The sequence below is a fragment of the Vicia villosa genome, linkage group LG3 (genome assembly GCF_029867415.1).
Source record: "Vicia villosa cultivar HV-30 ecotype Madison, WI linkage group LG3, Vvil1.0, whole genome shotgun sequence".
In the NCBI taxonomy this organism is placed as follows: Eukaryota; Viridiplantae; Streptophyta; class Magnoliopsida; order Fabales; family Fabaceae; genus Vicia; species Vicia villosa.
The window spans coordinates 15882655-15904481 of NC_081182.1; the positions used below are offsets into that span (position 1 = coordinate 15882655).

General features: G+C 33.3%; 2 protein-coding genes, 1 long non-coding RNA gene and 1 pseudogene across 3 annotated transcripts; 3 read left to right on the forward strand and 1 right to left on the reverse strand.

Annotated features, from left to right (window-relative positions):
- The first annotated feature begins 1645 nt into the window (after positions 1-1645).
- On the forward strand, positions 1646-5324 carry LOC131660415 (uncharacterized; annotated as a pseudogene).
- A 109-nt stretch (positions 5325-5433) lies between these two features.
- Positions 5434-7622, reverse strand: LOC131660417 (uncharacterized). Its single transcript, XR_009300839.1, has 3 exons — positions 6918-7622; positions 5670-6136; positions 5434-5572 (listed from the first exon to the last, which is right to left on the reverse strand). It is a non-coding gene; the product is annotated as an uncharacterized LOC131660417 (long non-coding RNA).
- A 16-nt stretch (positions 7623-7638) lies between these two features.
- Positions 7639-8608, forward strand: LOC131660416 (late embryogenesis abundant protein-like). Its single transcript, XM_058929660.1, has 2 exons — positions 7639-8122; positions 8217-8608. Exons 1-2 carry the CDS (start codon positions 7670-7672, stop codon positions 8439-8441), a joined length of 678 nt encoding a protein of 225 aa, XP_058785643.1. The 5' UTR covers positions 7639-7669; the 3' UTR covers positions 8442-8608.
- An 8911-nt stretch (positions 8609-17519) lies between these two features.
- Positions 17520-21224, forward strand: LOC131660419 (bifunctional phosphatase IMPL2, chloroplastic-like). Its single transcript, XM_058929662.1, has 9 exons — positions 17520-17905; positions 17986-18064; positions 18931-19025; positions 19115-19164; positions 19511-19635; positions 19823-19889; positions 20358-20447; positions 20595-20706; positions 20859-21224. Exons 1-9 carry the CDS (start codon positions 17656-17658, stop codon positions 20924-20926), a joined length of 936 nt encoding a protein of 311 aa, XP_058785645.1. The 5' UTR covers positions 17520-17655; the 3' UTR covers positions 20927-21224.
- Positions 21225-21827: the final 603 nt, after the last annotated feature.

The window sequence follows — 21827 nt, forward strand, 5'->3', positions numbered from 1 at the left end:
GGTCCAAAATCCTTTTCTTTAGCCAAGACGTCATTGGTGTATACCCTCACAACAATGATCCCATAGTTATCACAATGCAATAAGATAATTGAGATGTTAAATGAGTCTTGGTTGATCCTAGAAGCTCGACATACATTATATTTTGGAGTACCTTTCAGAAGCTACAACTTGATCCTAGCAGTATTAAAGCATGCCAAGGCTTACCAGTGGGTCTGTTGGGTGAACATGTACAATTAAAGGGTCACATAACCAATTAAAGAACCTATGACGCAAGAGCAGATTCTAAGGAGATCAAACTCAATTATCTCGTGGTAGACTCCTTATCACCCTATAATACCATCCTTTGATGACCGACCATCAATTTGTTAAGGGCGATTTTATCCATCATGTACCTGATTCATGAAGGTTCGAGATAAAGCAGTCACTCTTATGTTCTGTCATCCTAGATAAAGCAATACCCAAATTAAATTTGGCACGAGCACCGATTTCCTCGATTATTAGATCATCATTACCTGAAGAGTTCAGTCTTGACCTATAGCTACAGCTGGATGCATTCTGAGCAGGAATGGGAGAATCCATCCCATAGAAAATGTCTATAAATTATGGATTCTCAACTCTGGTATAGGATGAAGACTCGCCAATGTTAGGTCAAAAGGCCACATTTATAAGTACATTAGGAAGAGAAAATACGAGAAAAATGATCAACCACGATGAAAAGATGACGAATGGTTAAAGTTGCTGAAACTCACGAACAATATAAGAACTTAAGGGAGAGACGCTGATTTTGAATGGTAGACAAAGCAAAAGAGATATTTAAAAAAATATTTAGTTATTTATAATGAGGAAAATAACAAATCAATAGCTCATATTAGAAAGTAAAAAAGGCGATACAAACATGAAAATTTAGTTATTCCTTGGGAATACAAGTGATTTAGAGGAACTCGAATACCCTAAAGAGAAAATCCACCCCTAACCTGCAGGTTTTGATCCATGTTCTTGGAAGAAAGGCTAAACATCACAATGATGGAAAAGACATTTAAAGCACTTGTTCTCTACTATTTTGATAATTGCTCCATAACTTTCTCACTCCTCCTCATGATCAAACATGATGGTAAGATGACAACCATGACTTTGAAAGATTTCCCGGCTAGAAAACACCCGAAAAATCTCAGGAACAACTGTTTTGCACTAGCCAAAGGCCTAAGGTTGAAGCTCAACCACACATAGCCCATATGAAATTATCCATTGAATATAGTCAACACACGTGAAATTCAATATACACTTTTCTAATATTCACTTTATACTTCACTCATCTCGGACTCTATAGCTGACTTGGACGTTGAAGTTTTAACCTTGCAAGTCCACCCCATATGCCACCGTATCGAATATCAACACATCCGTTGTGAAAATTCAACCTCATCAATCAACACCAAATTCCGATTCCAATAAGAAACAAACTATAATATATTAAAATGATATTCTTTTTCTTTTAATTATTACATTCCTCTTTCTTTATGGAATTATTACATCCTTATGTAACCAAAAAATACCTTAAATTACATTTACTTAGTAATAAATTATAAATTATAATTTATTACTAATAAGGCATTAATATTTTCCAAAGCTACATCTAATTTGGACAAAAGAATTTCCACTAGTAAAGTGGCAGGCAGGCAGCAACAGAGTCCCAAACGGCGCACAACAAGCAAACCGTTCCAAACACTCTTATAATCATCTTCTTCTTCTTCTTCATCTCTCTCTGAATTTGCCGATTTCAACAATAGGTTATCATCGATTGCACCATTATATTCGTCGATTTAATTTTCCTATAATCCATAATTATGCGCCTAATTTCAAATTCATAGCTTTAATTACGATAATAACAATATTAATCATTATTATTATTTTTATTACTCTTAGTTTTTGGGTCTTGACTTTGAATACCGTTTTTTCAGCATTTATTTCGAATCCTTCTGACTTTACCACTCTACTTCTTCTCTAGGATTTTCCATTTCCTTTATTTATTTATTCATTCATCACTCTTTCATCACTCTCTAGCTCAATCATTTCATTTTATTTTTTTTTGCAGGAGAATTTTATTTCTGTTTTTCTTCCCAAATTGCTGCTGATTTTATGTTACTATTTTGTTTTCTAATATACTAATTGTGTTGCTTCATTGTTATGTATTGCTTTTGATGTGTTTTTCTCTGTAGCAACGACATCTCTAAAGAAAGATGTGCCCGACACTTGTGATTATATTTAATTTATTAATTTTTTCAAATTATTGCGCGTGATCTGTCAGTGTCAGTATCGTGTCCGGTGTCCAATGTGTCGGTACTTCATAAGTTTTTTTTGTTTTGTTTTGGGAGTGTTTTAAATTGAAATTGTGTTTAACTTCAACAATAGACTGGTTAAGTGACAATGATAGTTTCTTTTGGGTTATGCCTTTCAGCTTTTGATTGTTATAGTATTGATCTTTGCAATTGATTATATGCTTTTTTCGTCACTGTTGCAGGATGAGAGTTGTGGTTTAGATTTGTGTTTTCGGATGCAATTGGTGATTTGGTGGCTACTTTTTAGTGTGAGAAGGTAAAGGTGTTGATACTTCATAATGGGTGCTGCTTGTTTTGTTGCTGCTAAAGATAAAACTGTACAGAGTGGATCGACGAATGAGAATTCACATCGGAATATTCGGTGTTCGCTGACGTGGAGCTTTTGTTGGGATCATCGAGGAGGACACGTAGCTGGTGAAGATACTTCTATAAAATGGTTTTCGGATGGGAATAGCAGGAATGATGGATCGGAGAATAAAAATGAATCGGGCCGTGTATTAGATGATGGAAGTCCGTTCAGAACTCTCAACCGAATGCTAGCCGAAAATCTCCAATTTCTGAGGGACTGGTGCAAATGTTAGAGATTCAAATTATGGTAACCTTCAAACAAACAGTTAGCTTTCTGCATTTAACTTTGGACCTACATGGGTTGGACTATTTAGAATTGTATTTTGTGTTAGTTATTTTACAATTCATGTTGTTTAGATCCCACATCAACTAGAAATATGGCCAAGATATTCCATATACGACTGGAAAAAAACTTCACCTTAAGAACTAACTTGTCGGGTTAAGTTATATATAGACCAAAGTTTGAGATATCTGTCCGTATTCTAGATGTCTAGTTGTAAATGCGATGGGGTGTTGTTACTGGGCCACCCACACCTGCCCATGCTTTAGATGTCTAGTCATGAAGGTGAGAGGGTGTGTGTAGGTCCCACATCGATTAGAGATACAACCAAGATGATCTTAATTAGAGTTGGCAAACGGGCATGCACGCACCCACCAAAAACCCACTCAAATTAACGGGGCAGGGAAGACATTGCATCCCTAAAGCCTAAAAGTGACAAAAAAGCATGCCCGCCTCCGCTAAAAATCGGGATGGGGCAGGATTGACAGAGTAGAGGGTACGGACCTAAAACCTTGGTTCCGCCTGCAAAAAATTGCAGGTTTGTTTTGCCGCCACTAATAATGCTTGGGCTATGCTTGACTTTAATTACTATCTTTTGATGTTGAGTTAGGCTACTTGGTGATGTACATCACATTAAATTTTGAGACATGGTTATGCCTTCTCAAATATACTTCTATCAACACTAATAAATTTTTTCCCATCATACCCTCAAATTAATACCATATGATTCACTCCCAGGTTAATTATACTACACTACAAATTTATGACAATGTTTAACACTCACTAGTTAATAATAATGTTTTTGTAGGTTGTTAGTACTTCCTCCATCTCATATTTAAGTGTCTTTTAAGGTTATGCACTCTTTAAGAAAATCATAGTTCTATGCTAAAATGAATTCCATTTACCAAAGTTCCTTTATTATTAGTAGTTAGTTAGTGGAGTGGTTGAGTGATTTGAGCTACAATGAATAAGAATATAGTAGTAAAAATAATAATAATTGTTTCACGAATAATTTGAAAAAACAAATAGTATGAGACACATGGATATCTTAAATGAGACATATAATATGAGATGGAGGGAGGGAGTAAGCCCTTTCATTTATTTGCAATTTTTCTTAAGCTGTGTTAAAAAATGAAAACCTAAAGCAATACTTTTGAGGGTTAAGTACAAACTCAAGTTCTAAGATGGTTTCAGAGTCTTTTTTTATCCAATTAAAGCTTAATAAGAGATTTGCATCAAATAAACATGACAAAATAGTGACATTGACTGTAAATTTGTAATCATGATGGTGCTGATGATAGTCCATTATTTTTGTTAGCCTCAGTTAAATCTGACTACCTGAACCTTTCTTCTAAGTTTTGAAATAGGTAGTCAAAAGCTCTGCTTTATGTTAACACGTAATACCATACTATAGGTAGTCAATTCTGCTAGTTTTTTTCGTATTAAATGTAAGTATGGTATGACACTATTATAATGTAACCGATCCAGTCGTTGACGATTGTTCTGTCAACTGGTCAACTGGTTCTTATGTAGTATCTGACATGGTTATTCATGTGTATTGCAGATGTATTTATTTCAAGATCTGTGTCTATCGATGCGAGCATGGAACATGTGAGATTATACAGTGATTTTTATTTATTAAAAAATTGTTTCATTTTTGCTTAGTTGTTGTTGGTAATGGTATGGTTTCTTTTACACTCTCCTAACTATAATAAATCACTTTCTAGGAAAATAGGTTGGGAGAATCATCGTTAGCGTCTTGGCTATCACCTGCAAAACCATCATTGCATTCAACTCCATTATCGGCATCTCCTTTATCATCCCAATACCACATGCTTCCATCTAGCTTTACCCCATCAAAGTGGCCCGGTCATTCCCCAGGACACCAGCTGTTATGGACAACTTCTGATATTTGAATGCAAGCATGTAAGTCACCCGGCAGCTTCTCTCTGTCTGAGGAAAGACCTGCGTTTCCTTCATGGAGCAACGGATCAGGAATGCGCTCCCGTGGGGGATATTCAGATGGTTGGTCTATACCTGGCTTCTCTGAGCTGATGGGAGCTCACCACAGACAAAGATGGTCATTGGATAGTGAGTCCTTTTGTTCTAATTGTGAAAGGATAGCTAGATCCGGTAGTTGGTTTTCAGCCTCGCCTGTTGATTTGAGAACATGTGGCTTTTGCTCAAAGGTTTTAAAGGAGAAGTCTCCTTGGAATACCCAAAAGATATATACAAATAATGACCTTTCTATAGTTGTCGTTCTTATTTGTGGACACGTCTATCATGGTGAATATTTGGAGAATATGACAGTTGTAGTTCTTATCAGAAGCATCCTCAAAAATTGCTAATGCAATGTATAGCAATAAAGAAAGAAATACGTTTTTGCTCCTTTTCCAATTAATAGATAGAAAGTTATTTTGCTTCCGGATTTTTTCTGGTCTGGCTTCATGCAGCAGAAATCGAACTTTCATTGTTCAAACACCTTGTTAGACTTAGTTACATAGACTTTAGCTGTTTAGCTTAGCATTCTGGAAAGCCCAAGTGATTCTTTAGCTTAACACGATTCTTTTCACCACCTTTATAGCAGGCTCTACTCCACTGTTGATAATCTCTGCACCATTCAAAGGATTATGGAGCATCTATACACACTACTAATCTGTGATTTCAAGAAAATTAGAGGTTGAAGTTACTATGTAAAGAACACTTACAAGTATCTTTTTGTGCTGTACAGGTTGATTTGTTTATTTTATGGGTATGATTCATATATCCAAATGATGTTATGATGTCCATGATTCTTCTTGTATGTAAGGCATGGCAATAGCCCAATGGTGTTTCTGGTGTCGGACGATAGTCTCTACAGATTAATAGACAATCGCGATACAAATTATTTTGATTGACTTTGGTTGGTTGCTTTTAATAAAAAGAAAGTTTCTGATCTGCTATCACCAAATTTGTGCCTAAATTAATTAGTGTTATGTGAAGCAAAATTGTAATTTTCATCACTTGAACTTATTTTAAAAGCCAATTGAATCTTAGACCCGCACCCTATTTCATTAAATGGTATTTTCTTCTCTTCTTGCTTTATCACCAACTCCACTGATTCATTATTACGCGAATCCGTTGACTTCATCATCTATAACTTTGGTGTTGGAGAGTTTAACTTGGCAAGAGGACTCTGTTAGATGACACAAATAAAAGATGAATGAATTATTATCTATTATGATCCATATAATATTTGACGAAATGGAGATTTCAGAACATCAAATATTCTTTCTTCAAATCAAACTTTATTGTCAAAACTCAATAATAAATTGATATTAAAGTTTGTGTTGAGAGAAAGAATATAACAAGAAAGTAATACTGGAGTCTAGAGAAAGGGAAAAAAAAAGTAATATTTAAATCTATTTGAAAATTGTTATAACACATAATTTACTCGTTTAACTAGATTTTACAACACTCTTAACATAAGAGTATAAGAGAATAAAAAAAAGTCAAATACAAATTTAAAATATTTTTGATAATGAAGAACTTGAATTCTTTATATAATATTGAACTCTCTTCCTTTACAAAATTAAGTGATGTGTGACTTCTTCAATATGTATATTTTTAATCAAACTCAACAATCTTCACTTTGATTGAAAATGCACATTAGTTTTCATTATTTTCATTGACAATCATACTCCATCATAAAGAGTATAGTCCTTTGGTTTCATCGACAATCATAGTTCAAAAACTATCATACTCCACCATGAAGACTATATTTCATTTGAAATTAAACCACTCGAAAATTTTCATATTATATCATCGACAATCATATACTATATCAAGACAAATATATTTCACTTGAAGCTAAATTACTCAGAAAATTTCACATGCCGAACGGATATCAGACTGAAAATTATGGTGCAACTTCTATATTGATGGAAAGCTCTTCAACCACCGACATCATAATATACCTTGTATAATATTGATTGTATCAACATTATTTTTTGTTGAACTTTCTAGAGGTACAAAACAAATTCTCCCATCAATTTCTTCTAGGCTAAATTGCTTAGCGAAACTTGTAATTCTAACTCAATAACTCTTTCACACCACCATTCTTCTTTTTTGATGTGAAAGATCAGACAAAGTTACAACCACTTAACATATTAAAAACTTTAATATCTAAGTCGAACCAAAAACTTTTTTTGGAGTTGGTGAAAATATACATATTAAAAGAAATCATACATCTCAAAAATTTTATAAAGGAAGAGGGAGTATATGTAAAATATTCCCATTTCTTCATTTGATTGATTTAAACTCTGGAGTGTGGTGATTCTATTCTTGGTTATGTTTGGAGTGTCGTGTTTGTATCAGCTCTGATGTCTGTTTAGCTTTTGTCAATATATATATAGCAGCTGAGATAACAAATATGCATGCTCAATACATCAAAAGAGGCCATTTGACACATGTAAGTACTGAATATATCTATATACTGGATAAGATGATTCATCATTCAAAATGCAAGCAAGCAAACAAAATGTAGAGCAGAAGCTTACAATGGGACATGTGTCCTCATGCATGTTACGTGGCAACGGGTATGATCGATACTGTGTTCACCACCTACGTGTTACCACAAAGCTACATGCACACTGAATTCTCCACCGCCCATTGTTTCTTCTTTTGCTTTTATATAATAACAACCCAACAACAATATAACAACAAATGCATGCAGAAAATGGCTGGAGTACAGATAAGAGACGAATTTGGAAACCCAATTCCACTAACTGATGAACTCGGTAACCCTGTTAAGTTAACTGACGAACATGGCAATCCTATCCACCTTACTGGTGTAGTAACCACCGCCCCCACCGCTACTCTTGATAACCCCACTAGAGGTTCCGGTACGGCCACCACTGCTCTTAATAATCCGACTGCAGGTTCTGGTTTTGGAACTTCTGGTACGGCCACCACTACTCTTGATAATTCCACAGCAGGTTCTGGTTTTGGAACTTACGGTACTGGTGCTTACGGTGGTGGTGCAACTACACACACTAAAACAACAGTGGCAGATCTAATTTCCACCGAACCAGCCAGACAGCAGGTCCATCACACCGATCAGCCTGCAGGAAGAGGACTCCATCGTTCCACCAGTTCAAGTTCAAGCTCTAGCTCTAGCTCAGTATGTATAATACTATCTCTATCTCTCTATATAATGTATCTTACTGATTCTGATTGATTTGTTTTTGGTTGAAATTTTGTTTTTTTAAATAAAGTCGGAGGATGATGGAGAAGGTGGGAGGAGGAAGAAGAAAGAAGTGAAAGATAAGGTAAAGGAGAAGCTTCCAGGAGGAGGAGGAGGAAGAAACAAGGACGAGCATAATTCAGAGACAACTACTACTGTCCCCCACCCAACGGCAGGGGCTGAGGCAAGTCATCATGAGAAGAAGGGTATACTTGAGAAGATCAAAGATAAATTGCCTGGCCACCACAACCATTGAAGTTATCTATTTCTATATATTTTCTGTGTGAGCGTTCTATATATGTAAATTAATCTGGATGATCTCTTTAGTTAATCTAGTTTGTGTGTATTGTACTAAATGACTAATATTGAGTATTTTAATTTAACCTTTTCAGAGGTTATTAATAAATTGACTCATTATTGATAGTCTTGTTGGTTTGGGTTTTTAGCTATTACCAAGGAAAAACAAATTCTTTAATTATAAACGAGGGCGGTCCAAAAAACAGACGAAATAATATGAGCCGGAGGTTGTCTATTGCTACATCCCAAAGCTGTTAAATGTATGAATATACAAGAGTTCTTCGTTTCATGATACATATATAGCACCATGACTTTCCATTAACTTTAATAATTTTAATAAAAATGTTTAGTATAAAAGCTAATTCTCGTGATTATATTGCAATATTGCGTCCACAGCTAAATACATGTTGAATAAGGTTGAGAAGATTAAATTGAATATGAATCACTTGTTGCGAGGTTTTTTGAAACAAAAATAATAGTTATAATTTTTTATAAATTTTTTTTTGGCTTTTACCACCTGGAGATCGAACTGAGATTCTCTCTACCAAGTTCAGCGTCAATCACCACTGGATCAATTAACTGTGGGTAAAATAATAGTTATAATTTAAACAGAGGGTTTTGAAACATAAATAATAAATCAAAACGAAAAACACGATTTTGAAACATAAATAATAAATTTGAAACATAAATAATAAATCAAAACGGTTTTGAAACGTAAATGAACAATAATAGATAAAAGGAAACATAAACGAACTTCTTCATTGGTTAGAAGAAGGTCTTCATTGGTTAGAAGAATACCATATAGTTGTATTCAGTGGCAAAGTCAGAAAAATTATAAAGCTTGAACAAAATTCACACTGACGATACATTAGAAGGAAGCATTCAGAATCAGGCTAACAAATTTTGGCTCAGATACATGAGTATACATGAGTCATTGTCTGGTCAATTGCTTGAGCAGTTGATCTAGACATCCTTTCATTGCTATTACGGTATGCCTCTTGTGCTATCCATAATAGATAATTCCAAAGGGGTGGTTTTTGCAAGAAAGCATCTCCATTAGCAAAGGAATTCCACCTTGAGAAAGCTTTTGAGAACTGGATGTCTCCTTGAAATTACTATAACAAAAAATATGTAGAGAGAAATATATCAAACAAAACAAGTGTTCTAATTTTACAAACTAGTCTTCTTCACAATTCAAGGAAGTACTATCCAAATAATACCTTGGCATTTCACATTTCAAAACTTCAACGGAGATCATGTAAGGTGCTTCTCCCTATAATTCAAGAGAATAGCTTCATCTTCTGGCATATGAAGCACGCCATACATGCCTTTTCCCAGTGGAAAACAAACTCCTAGAAATATATGACTAGAAGGATTCATATAGAAGTAAGATATCTACTTATCATAATAAATGGAAAATCAGTAACTTGTTTTGTAGACATAAAAAATATATATCTTTACAGTAAGGAACTAAAAACTGTCAACAATTGCAATTACACTAAAAAACTTCATGAACATATAATTCTTTGATGCTTCTTGAATATATAAATCACTAGACAATGTTTCGTAAACACGATAACAGCAACTCGGACCTGCAACCAAGAGATTTCAAGACAGAAAAACAAAAGAACATGGCTCAGGAATTTTGCCGAACACTTGGTGTGCATAGCATGAAATGATAATTTCAGCAACAGTTACTCACTGATTCATAAACCACAACCTGCAACAACAATGAATAACATCACAACAACAATTCCGCATCGAAAAATCGAGTTTAAAAGTGAAAGAAAAAGAAGAAGAAAAGAATTCGCGACGATTCATCATCTAAACACGATCATTGTTCCTTCCTAAGTGAGAGAGAGAGACCGTTGACTTTGATATTTTGATTCTTGAGTGAGAGAGAGACCAATGCGATGAGATTTTGAAGTTCATGCGAGATACAGAAGAGCCCGGGCAGCTGTCCTAGGTCGTCGGGCGCTGGCGTCGCCCCTGGCTGTAGTTTGGTGAAGACGTATCTGAATGTTGACGAAGGTGAGATAAGTGTCATAGTGAAGACGAATCTGAATGTTGACATAGGTGAGATAAGTGACAAATGTTAGGGTTTTTTTTGGAGAAACGACTATTATGTATTGAGCAAGAGATAATTGTGCTTTTATGTAAATAAATATTACCTTTAACCACAATTGAGAAGATGAACAGTGATGAAATTATTGAATTTTACACCATGGTTGACTAAAAGAATAGTTTTGATATATAAGAACAATCTCATTTGTGACCATAAAATGGAAAATTGAAGCAGCTGAGAATTGAACCATGTAACTTGTACATTTCACTACGGGTTTCAACTATAACCTATGTCTTTTAGTAAATACAAAAAAAATATCTAAAAATAATTTATTATCACGGTTAATATTGAGGCTGTTGTAATATTTTTGTAATAGTGTTGTGGTAAGCCTTGATTTCAAACTATGATCGGTGTGAAAGAGATATTTTTGAATTTTTACTAGTGTGTAATGAACCATTCCCTTATTTAAACTAAATTACGATCAAGATTAAGTTCAATTGAATTCTTGGACTTTAGCTTATCTCCTTCTCGATATGTGTACAACTTTTAGATGATAGTCATTTAAAACGAACAAAATATTTTTTATAAATAAAAAAGTAGAAATAATATTCTTACTAAATAAAATATAAAGTGAAAAGTATTATATTATAAGTGATGTCAATAGTATAAATTAAAGATTATGATTGAAATGAAAATAAATAATTAATATTTTATTTTAAAAAATGGGTCACCCAATTTAAAATATTTATTTTAGGGTTTAATATACTTCACTCCCTGCCAATAGCGAGTTTCGGTTTGGCCCCCTTGATTGTTTTTTTTAGCGAACGCCCCTTATAAAACTCAAAACCTGGATTTACCAAACCCTTTTACCACATTTGCTGACTGGGCTTTGACTTGGAGATGATGTGGCAAAAGAGTTGTATAATTAATTAATTGAATTATATTTAACCACTAATACCTCCACTTTCCACCACCACCACCTCCACCTCCACCTCCATTGCCACTTCCTCCATATCCATTATCCCTGCTTCCACCATAACCAACACCACCATATCCTCATCCACCCCCACCATGCAATGTATTCTGTGTGCTTCAGCATCTTTCTTTTGGTTAGTAATTTCATGAGTTTGGTTTTATGTTGAATATCAATACGTGCCTGCCCCTCCTCTGCGTTCTTTATTTCCAATGGCAAGTGATGATGCTTTAGACTTGTTGTCTAAGATGTTTAGATATGACACAAAGGAATGAATTTCAGTGCAGCAGGCATTAGAACACTAGAATACAGGTATTACCTTTTAAAGATTCTGTTAACGAAAAAATTTATTTATTTCTTTTTTCGTTTTCCTTAATTTAATCTCATCTTCCACACCAATATAGGAAAGATCCTGTTATTTTGAATTTGAAAGATTGATAAAATTATGCAGACTGAGGTGAACTTGTCCTAATTAAGTAATGTTACAAATAATTAAAATATGAAATAAAAAATATTCACAGAACCGATAATTTTCTGTGTGGCAATATTTTCAAAACCGAAAAACAACAGTTTTGGTGTTGAGTTTATGGCTATGATGTGTTGCATTGCAATTGTTGAAGTTGTGCTTTAGTTGTGAGTTGGCAGTGAGAACAATTTGTGCAGATTGTTGAGAGATCGGTAATGATGAATTTATAGTGTTGGTTGTTGTGAATGATGATGATAGTGCTGCGACTCGGTGTCGGTTTCCCGTCGTCGGTGTTGGTTCTGATTTCTCCTGCGTGTTGTCGCTGATGTCGTGCGATGGGTGTTGAAGCCTTGAGGATGTTGTCCTCTTATTGATATAAAACTTATAAATATAAAAAAAGTCTTTCAATGTAATGTTTTGATGCAAGTATTCATATACATGATGCAGGTAGCAAATAATGTCACTTGATTTTTCTATCTTTGGATTAAAACCTCCCAACAGACCAACAATTAACAAGTTAGTGGATAAGTATATAATAATAATATGGATCATCCAAACGTTTCAAAGCTGCATAATAATGTTTTTCTTTTGTTCTGCAGTGCTGACAGATCACATGGAGAAGCTGCTATGAATGTTTAGAGATGTTTACATGAAGAAGTTGCAGTGCAAGCTGATAAGCATCTCATTTCAGCAGCCGAGGGCATTTTTTGTAGCCATTGCGGATCGTTGTTGATGTTGTAGTGCATCGTTTGGTTGAAGATGTTGTGTCTAATGTTGGGATAGTGGATATGGAGGAAGTGGAGGTGGAGGTGAAGGTGGTGGTGGTGGAAAGTGGAGGTATTAGTGGTTAAATATAATTCAATTGGTTAATTATACAACTCTTTTGCCACATTATCTCCAAGTCAAAGCCCAGTTAGCAAATGTGGTAAAAGGGTTTGGTAAATCCAGGTTTTGGATTTTATAAGGGGCGTTTGCTAAAAAAAAAACATTCAAGGGGGCCAAACCGAAACTCGCTATATTGACAGGGGGTGAAGTATATTAAACCCTTTATTTTACAAATAGATCATTATTTTGTGAGAAGTGAATATATCACAAAAATACAAAATTTATTTTTGAAGTAATTATAATTTATCTTTTATAAATGTATTCACTATTTATAGGAAAAATGTGATTTTTATTTTTTAAAAATTGACTGTAACACTCCATACATAAATGGCTAGTATATTATGCATGAAACATTAAAAATTGATATTGAGTACATACAAAAGGCAAGATATAAGATGATCCATTTTAAAATACAACATGAAATTCTCATAAGAATTACAAAACATGTTTCTTCAGTGGATCTGTACAGCGGAAAATGAGATCTGACGAGGTCTCCGAGCCATCACCACTTCTAAGTCTTTAGTCCAAACCTGCTACTGACCAAACACTACTAAACTGCACCTGAAAAAAATAAGTTGATTGGGGTGAGATTACTAAATCTCAGTGATTCCTCCTATCCTATGGGTCCACTCGGATCTACAAGGTACATGCATCAAAAACGAATCCACGATTGATTCGGGGTTTATCCTTACATCCGGTACAAGTACGGAGAAAACAAGGAATCATCCATCATAGGACTCATCATATCACAAGTATATCACAAACAAGTATGCAAAACCCGTATCCATATACGGGGAATCAAGAAGTGTAATAAACCTCTGCTAGATTATAGAATGAATGCACTCTCGATGGGTTCGCCCATGCCTATTGTCAAGGGACTTGTACAAGCACACTGCAAGATGGTTAAACGGGTTCGCGCAAGCCTAAATGGTCGCGAGATGACCTTAACCTAATTGGCGTCATTGTCCCATTAACCTTCTTCACGCAAGTGAGTTACGCCAAGTACAAACCGCCACCTTGACGCATGAGCCCACAGGGCGAAAGCCTAGTAGTATTCTACATGACTTCACTAGAGGTGAGTTACCGAAAATGTATTGGCCTACGTGGCCACATAATCCCACCATACCGAGCACGCAAGTGTGTTAACGCCAAGTGAGTAAAAAGCCCCGTACGGCACTCACGAGCACACTGCAATGGTAGCTCAGGTGCACGACCTTTGATCACATCATCGGACTATTCTACGGACCCCATGGTCCGGGAAAATACCTTGACTTCATAGTAAGAGGTATATCCCAACCTAGCCCCCGGCCACTTCAATTCAAGCATACGCACACACAACAAGTGTAAGGTCATAAACAACATCAAAACATGTTATTAGCAAGGATTTAGGCATAATCTCTCAAACCCTTAAACCCCAAAAAGCTCCCTATTAGATAAAACCCCATTTTCTATCTAAAGGACTCACCATAGGTTTAGAGAGGTTAAGATTGTGTTGTTGCTACCATTGGACTCCCTCCTTAATCAACACTTCACCTCTAACATGATCAAACCCGTAACCACTCTTTGACACACATTCAGCATGGACCTCCCAACTTCAAAATCGTTTTTCTCCACAAATAAACAAGCTATTAGAACGAAATAATATACCAAATCGAAGAGACTTCCGTGTAGAATCCAAATCTTCGAGAATTACCTGAATCGGAGTTGTGAGCAGAGAGTCATGATCAGTTTAGTGAGAGCTGTCCATGGAATACGAAAATGGAAACTTGAAATGAGTTGCAAGACTTCTTCCACTTCTCTCTCCACTTCTCTTTCACAAAATTCTGAATTTGGAATGATGTGCCTCTACCAACCAATCAAATGTCATGCAATATAAGGTTAAGGTCCAATGTGCCCCTCAACTAAACCAAAATTACCACCTTGCCATTTGGTTTGCTTCTAACCAACATCTTTCTATTCCAACTAACCTTCTCTTAATTATCATTAATCCATTATTTCCCTCTTAACACTTCATAATTATATGAATAATCATGCCTAGAATAATATGGGGTATTACATTCTCCTGACAAATACTAATATTCTTTTATCAAAATTATAACAAAAAAATTATGTAAATAACCATTTTTTTAATTTTGTTCTCATAATAATTATCATTTTCACTTATTTCTCAAAGTAATTCACTTTTAAACCAAAATAAAATAAAATTAAGAGGTTTTTTAATTGAATTGGCGACTGTATGTGATGTAGTTAATATAAATGGTGACTGCATACATTTCATAAGAGGTATCAGCACTTCGATCTTGTATATTGTCGTCAATTCAATTGTGACATCTCTTATGAATTGTATGTCATTATCATTTGAATAGGTTAGTCGATCATATAGATTGTCGTCAATTCAATTGTGACATCTCTCATGAATTGTATGCCATTACCATTTGAATTGGTTATACCACATGGCAGTGGTAAATCAATTGACCATACCTTTTATTCTTTTAAATAGAGGTGTTAATCTATAATATAAGAAAATAAGTGGTTCTGGCTTTTACAAAATTACCCATCCTTACTTTTTGTACACCTATTAAAATAATTGGTTTTTTGGTCTATCCACACAATTGTCCATTATAATCTTAATATTTTATTCAACTATATTATAACTTATTTTCACCATTCTTTCTCTCTCTTCACCTTTTTAGTTTTCTACCATAATCTCTCTATACTTCATTTACTCTTTAAAAAAAATGGTATTTATGATCCACAAAATTTTAATAAAAAATAATATACGGGAAAAAAATTATTATTGATCTAAATATTTTTGTATACAAACATTTACTATTCATTCAGATATTTTTGTAAATGATACCTAAACATAAATAATATTTGTATCACAAAAATCTATTATTGATCTAAATATTTTTATATAAGAAAAATATTATTTATGATCCAAAAAAAATTTATTCAAAAATGGTATGCAAGAAAAAATCTATTATTGATCTAAATATTTTTTATACGAAAATTTACTATTCACTCAAATATTTTTATAAATGATATATAAACAAAAATAATATTTGTATACAGAAAATTTTTATTATTGATCTAAATATTTTTATATACGGAAAATGATATTTATGATCTAAAAAAATTTATTCAAAAATGGTATACGGGAAAAAATATATTACTGATCTAAATATTTTTATATACAAAAATTTACTATTGATATAGATATTTTTGTAAACATTACCTAAACATAAATAATATTTGTATACGGGAAAAATCTATAATTGATATAAATATTTTTCTATATGAAAAATGGTGTTTATGATCCCAAAAAGTTTAATTCAAAAATGATATACGGGAAAGAATTTATTATTGATCTAAATATTTTTATATACGAACATTTACTATTGATCCAGATATATTTATAAACGATACCTAAACATAAATAATATTGTATACGGAAAAAAATCTATAATTGACCTAAATATTTTTCTATATGAAAAATTGTATTTATGATCCAAAAAAATTTAATTCAAAAATGGTATACGGGAAAAAATCTATTAATGATCTAAATATTTTTATATACAAAAATTTACTATTGATTTAGATATTTTAGTAAACGATACCTAAACATAAATAATATTTGTCTACGGGAATTTTTTTTTATTGATCTAAATATTTTTCTATATGAAAAATGGTACTTATGATAAAAAAAATTTAATTAAAAAATGGTATACGGGAAAAAGTCTATTATTGATTTAAATATTTTTATATAAAAAAATTTACTATTGATCTAGATATTTTTGTAAATGATACTAAACATAAATAATATTTAAATACGGGAAAAATCTATTATTGATCTAAATATTTTTATATACGAAAAATGTAATTTATGATCCATAAAAAATTTATTCAAAAATGATATACGGGAAAAAATCTATTATTGATCTAAATATTTTTTTATACGTAAATTTACTATTCATTCAAATATTTTTATAAATGATACCTAAACAAAAAAATATCTGTATACGGAAAAAAATTATTATTGATCTAAATATTTTTATATACGAAAAATGGTATTTAGATCCATAAAAAATTTATTCAAAAATGGTATATGAGAAAAAAATCTATTATTGATCTAAATATTTTTATATACAAAAATTTACAATTTATCCAGATATTTTTGTAAATGATATCTAAACAGAAATAATATTTGAATACGGGAAAAAATATATTCTTGTCTATATATATTTATATATAAGAAAGATGATATTTATGATTCAAATATTTATGATCCAAGAATGATATAAGAGAAAAAAAACTAGTATTGATCTAAATATTTTGATATACGAAAAATTTATTATTGATCTAAATATTTTTGCATTTTAAATATTCTATTTAAAATAAATATATTATGTAAATAAATGCGCGTATCAGACCAGAACTCGTGCGTATGCACGGGTTTGTTACTAGTTCATACGACAACACTTCTTTAGTCTAATTTTTTTATTTAAAATAGATTACTATAGGTAAAAATGAGAGTGATTATAAAAAACTAAAATAAAAAAGATGCTTGTTTGTAGAAATATTTTCAAAATTGTAGCTCAACTATTCCGTCAAAAAAATTATACTTTAATTAAAGTTACTATTATTTAATCCCAAAAAATAAGCGCTTATTTACCGGTGTTGTGTACTCTACTCGGTGGTGGTGCTCCGGTGGTGTTAGAATCCATAAAAAATAGGGAAATTGATTAAGTAGCCACCGTAACCACCTCCGCAACTGAACTGAAATGTTGCTATCACAGTGCCATCTTCTTCACTCTCAAATTCCTAATAACACCTCCCTTCTCCATCTCCAATCAAACAAATTGACCTCTCCGTCATCTTCCAGACTCAGACTCAGAGCCATGGCCTCCTCCTCGCATCCTCACCAACTTATTCACTTCGCCGATGTCGCTAACAAAGCCGCCGACGCCGCCGGAGACGTCATCCGCAAATATTTCAGAAAAAAATTCGACATTATTCACAAACAGGATCTCAGTAAGTAATTCACTCACGATTTCTTCAATACTTCACTTTCATGATTATTGTGATAATAATGTTTTGACTCTCTCACGCAGGTCCTGTCACCATTGCTGATCAATCCGCTGAGGAAGCTATGGTTTCTGTCATTCTTGACAATTTCCCTTCTCATGCTGTGTAACTCTTTTTCCCTACTTTTTTTATTGCACTTTAGTTCTAGAATATTTGCAAAAGTTGTTATAGTTTTCTTTCAGTTCTGAGATTGGGATCAATTTATGTTGAGCTTTGCATTTACATTGGAATTTGGATGTTGTTGGTTTCTCTATAATATAGAAAGTTAAATGACAATGGGATTTGTCCTTGTTTGGATAAATAGCTTACTTGCAGCTTATCATGGAGAGTGTGTAAGCTATTTCTATAGTATTGGATACAATAAAGTTAGTTTTTTTTTAAACAAGCTATGAGCTGTTTTTTTAAGTTATCTCTGAGAACTTATGGAAAGAAAGTGAAAAAACAACCAACAACAATGTCATAAGTTGTTTTCATGAGTTCTCTTAAATAGACTCACAAAACTTATGTTAGTAGATAAGCTCAAATAGACTCATAAGTTGTTTTCGTGAGTTCTCTCAAATAGACTCAAAGCAGATCTTTAGGGTTGTTTAGATTGGTTTATTTGAACTTACGGAAGAACTTATGAAAACAATTTATCACAATTTCATAAATTGTTTTTCAGTTTATTTCCATAAGTTCTCCATAATAACTTTCGAAAACAACTTATGGTTTAGAAGAAAACAGTGTGAATTTATTTTATCATTTACTATAAAAAGTGCTTATAATAAGAGCTTATGTATGATAAACATTTTTGCAAATTAAGTTGTTAATCTAAACAGAATTTTAGACTGAAATTGTTTCTGCATTTTGTTGATGTGGACTTGGAATTTGGAAGTAATAACTAGGAAAACATAACCTACAACCGGATTGTAGATTCTGTACTATAAATTATTGAAACACTGAACCTGGATTTCACACCAATTAAATTGCAGTTATGGAGAGGAAAAAGGGTGGAGGTGTAAACAAAACAGTGCTGATTATGTTTGGGTATTAGATCCCATTGATGGAACTAAGAGCTTTATCACTGGTATATTTCCTTAACCTCATTAATATTGGGTCACTAAGAGTACTCGAACTTACATTTTTTTAACTTTCCTCATTTTTATTCCATTTCAGGAAAACCCTTATTTGGCACTCTCATTGCTCTTTTGCAAAATGGCACACCAGTAAGTCATTATCTCATCTCTTACTACTTCAATGCCTATGTAGAATTTGACGGTGTCATTTTATTTTCCTATGAAATTATTGAATCTGTCTTATTGAAGAGTGAAAAAAAACAGGATTGTCAATCATCTTATAGTCTTTTCAATTTAATCAGTTAATTGAGTAGACAAATTGAGGATGTTAAAAATCACCTTGATTTCGTTAATATTTTACCTACGTGTTTGAATTGTAGACAAACTGAGGATGTTATTAAGATGAACTACAAGATGCAATCAGCCGTGTTATCGTTTTCAGTTTGTTGAGTGAGTATTATACTTTATGTTTTGACTTTTGTTTCCTTTTCATCAGATCCTTGGCATAATTGATCAACCTGTTTTAAAAGAAAGATGGATTGGGATAACTGGAAAGAAAACTACTCTGAATGGACAAGAAGTGTCCACACGCACTTGTGCGGACCTTTCTCAAGCATACCTGTAGGCTTTTTTTCTTTTTCCTTTGCAAACTTTATTATGAACAGTTCTTAAGTTCTAGAGGGATAACAAGGATTTTCTAGAAAACCGCAGTTAATATTTTTTTCACCTACTGCTTTCGACATGGTTGCCATGGATTTTTCACAATTCTTTATGGTAGCTAATTTAAATTAATTTATTCACAACCCAGGTACACTACAAGCCCACATCTTTTTAGTGGAGATGCAGAAGAGGCATTTATCCGAGTTAGAGACAAGGTCTGTTGCATTTCTTTACCAAATTGTAAACATAAAGATAGTGCATATAATAATATCATTAATAGATAAATATGTATCAAGTACTTGCTTTAATGCGGTATGTTTTTCATAAATAGAATACTAGTTCAATTTCTATTTATGACATGGGTCTTGTTTCTAAACAAACAGAATTGGCATATAAATTCACTGATGTTATCAATTCAATCTATCTATCATTGTTGTGTATTGCTGACTCCACCTTTCCTAGTCAAGTGATTTCTTAATCCTATGCACTGTGTAAATATCTAGCCCTGTCAGCTTACAGGATTGCACTACCGTTTGCCTTGTTCTTATTTATGTCTATGCTGTGAACTATTCTATGAATGATGACTGTTTCTGACAGTAATGATGATATACAATTTTCTTTCCCAAAAGATACATCTAGATTTATTATCGTCATTCAGATATTCTATCTTTTGCACTCCTCAGGTTAAAATTCCATTATACGGTTGTGACTGCTATGCATATGCTCTTTTATCTTCTGGCTTTGTGGATCTTGTAGTTGAGTCCGGTCTGAAGGTATTCACTATTGTCCAATCTTTGGTTGCTTGTTTTCATTTAAGAATTTTGTGATCCATTCAGAGAAAAACTCAGATGATTAAACCATATGGGTTGTTGTTTTCTCATTATCTGAATATCTTCCTTGGGTGAACTTGTGTTTTTCAGCCATACGATTTTCTTGCATTGATACCTGTTATTGAAGGCTCTGGAGGTGTCATAACTGATTGGAAAGGACATCAACTCCGTTGGGAAGCTTCGCCACTTTCAATCGCTACAAGTAAATTCTCACTCAACATCTCTCCTTTAAAGTCTTGCCTAATTTCTAATCCTTCCTTGAGTAGTATTTGACAAACATAATAAAACAGAATAGAACATATGGATTTTGCTCTCTTTGGTTCCATTGTTGTCTTAAAGAATTGCCTGTTACAGGTTTTAATGTTGTAGCCGCCGGTGACAAACAGATTCATCAACAAGCTCTAGATTCATTAAAATGGTAGTATGGATGCTTCAAGTCTCTAATCTTCTTCAGAAGCCAATTCCTAGTTTAGATGTTCCTAAAGACGCGTATTATGATTCCATTGTCACGCATCTATTTATCAAAATCTGAGATGTACTATATAAGGAAAGGTGAGTAGTCAGTGAAGGATAATTGTCAGAGTACAAATGTAGAAGAGATGCTAATTCAGTCTTAGGACATGGTTTGGTTCAGAGTGGCAAAACTTATTCCTAAGAATGGAATTCCTAAAATAAATGTATCTTTGTTTGTTATGAAATAATAAAAAATATGTTCCTAGATGCAATTTATACCAGAGGTATTCTTTTTCTTCCCATGAAGACAGGATTTTTAAGAATCAACCAATTTAAAGAACAAAAAAAATTTAAATCCATAAATAAGTTGTAAATAATTCAATCAAAACACTAAAGAAATAGATATGAACAAATATCATTTTCCTATTTATAAAATAGAATTCATAGATTCATAATAAAAGAAAATATAAATAGAATGGAAATAGTCCCAACAAAAAAAAAAATTATACCAACTTGTCCCCCAAACTGAACCAACTTGTACATCGGGGAACAAGTATTTAAGGCTCAAAATGAAGGATGGAGAGGACCGCCCCTAGCAAGTTGAGGGCAATGAAGGATTGAGAGGACCGCCCGCCCCTAGCAAGTTGAGGGCATTCCCAGGATAGTGTTATAGGGAGACAAGGCGTTCACTAGACCGCCCCTAGCAAGTTGAGGGCGGGGCATTCCCAGGATAGTGTTGTAGGATAGTGTTATAGGGAGACAAGGCGTTCACTAGACCGCCCCTAGCAAGTTGAGGGCGGGGCATTCCCAAGATAGTGTTGTAGGGAGACAAGACGTTCACCATGAGATACTTTACATTAATTGTTTTGA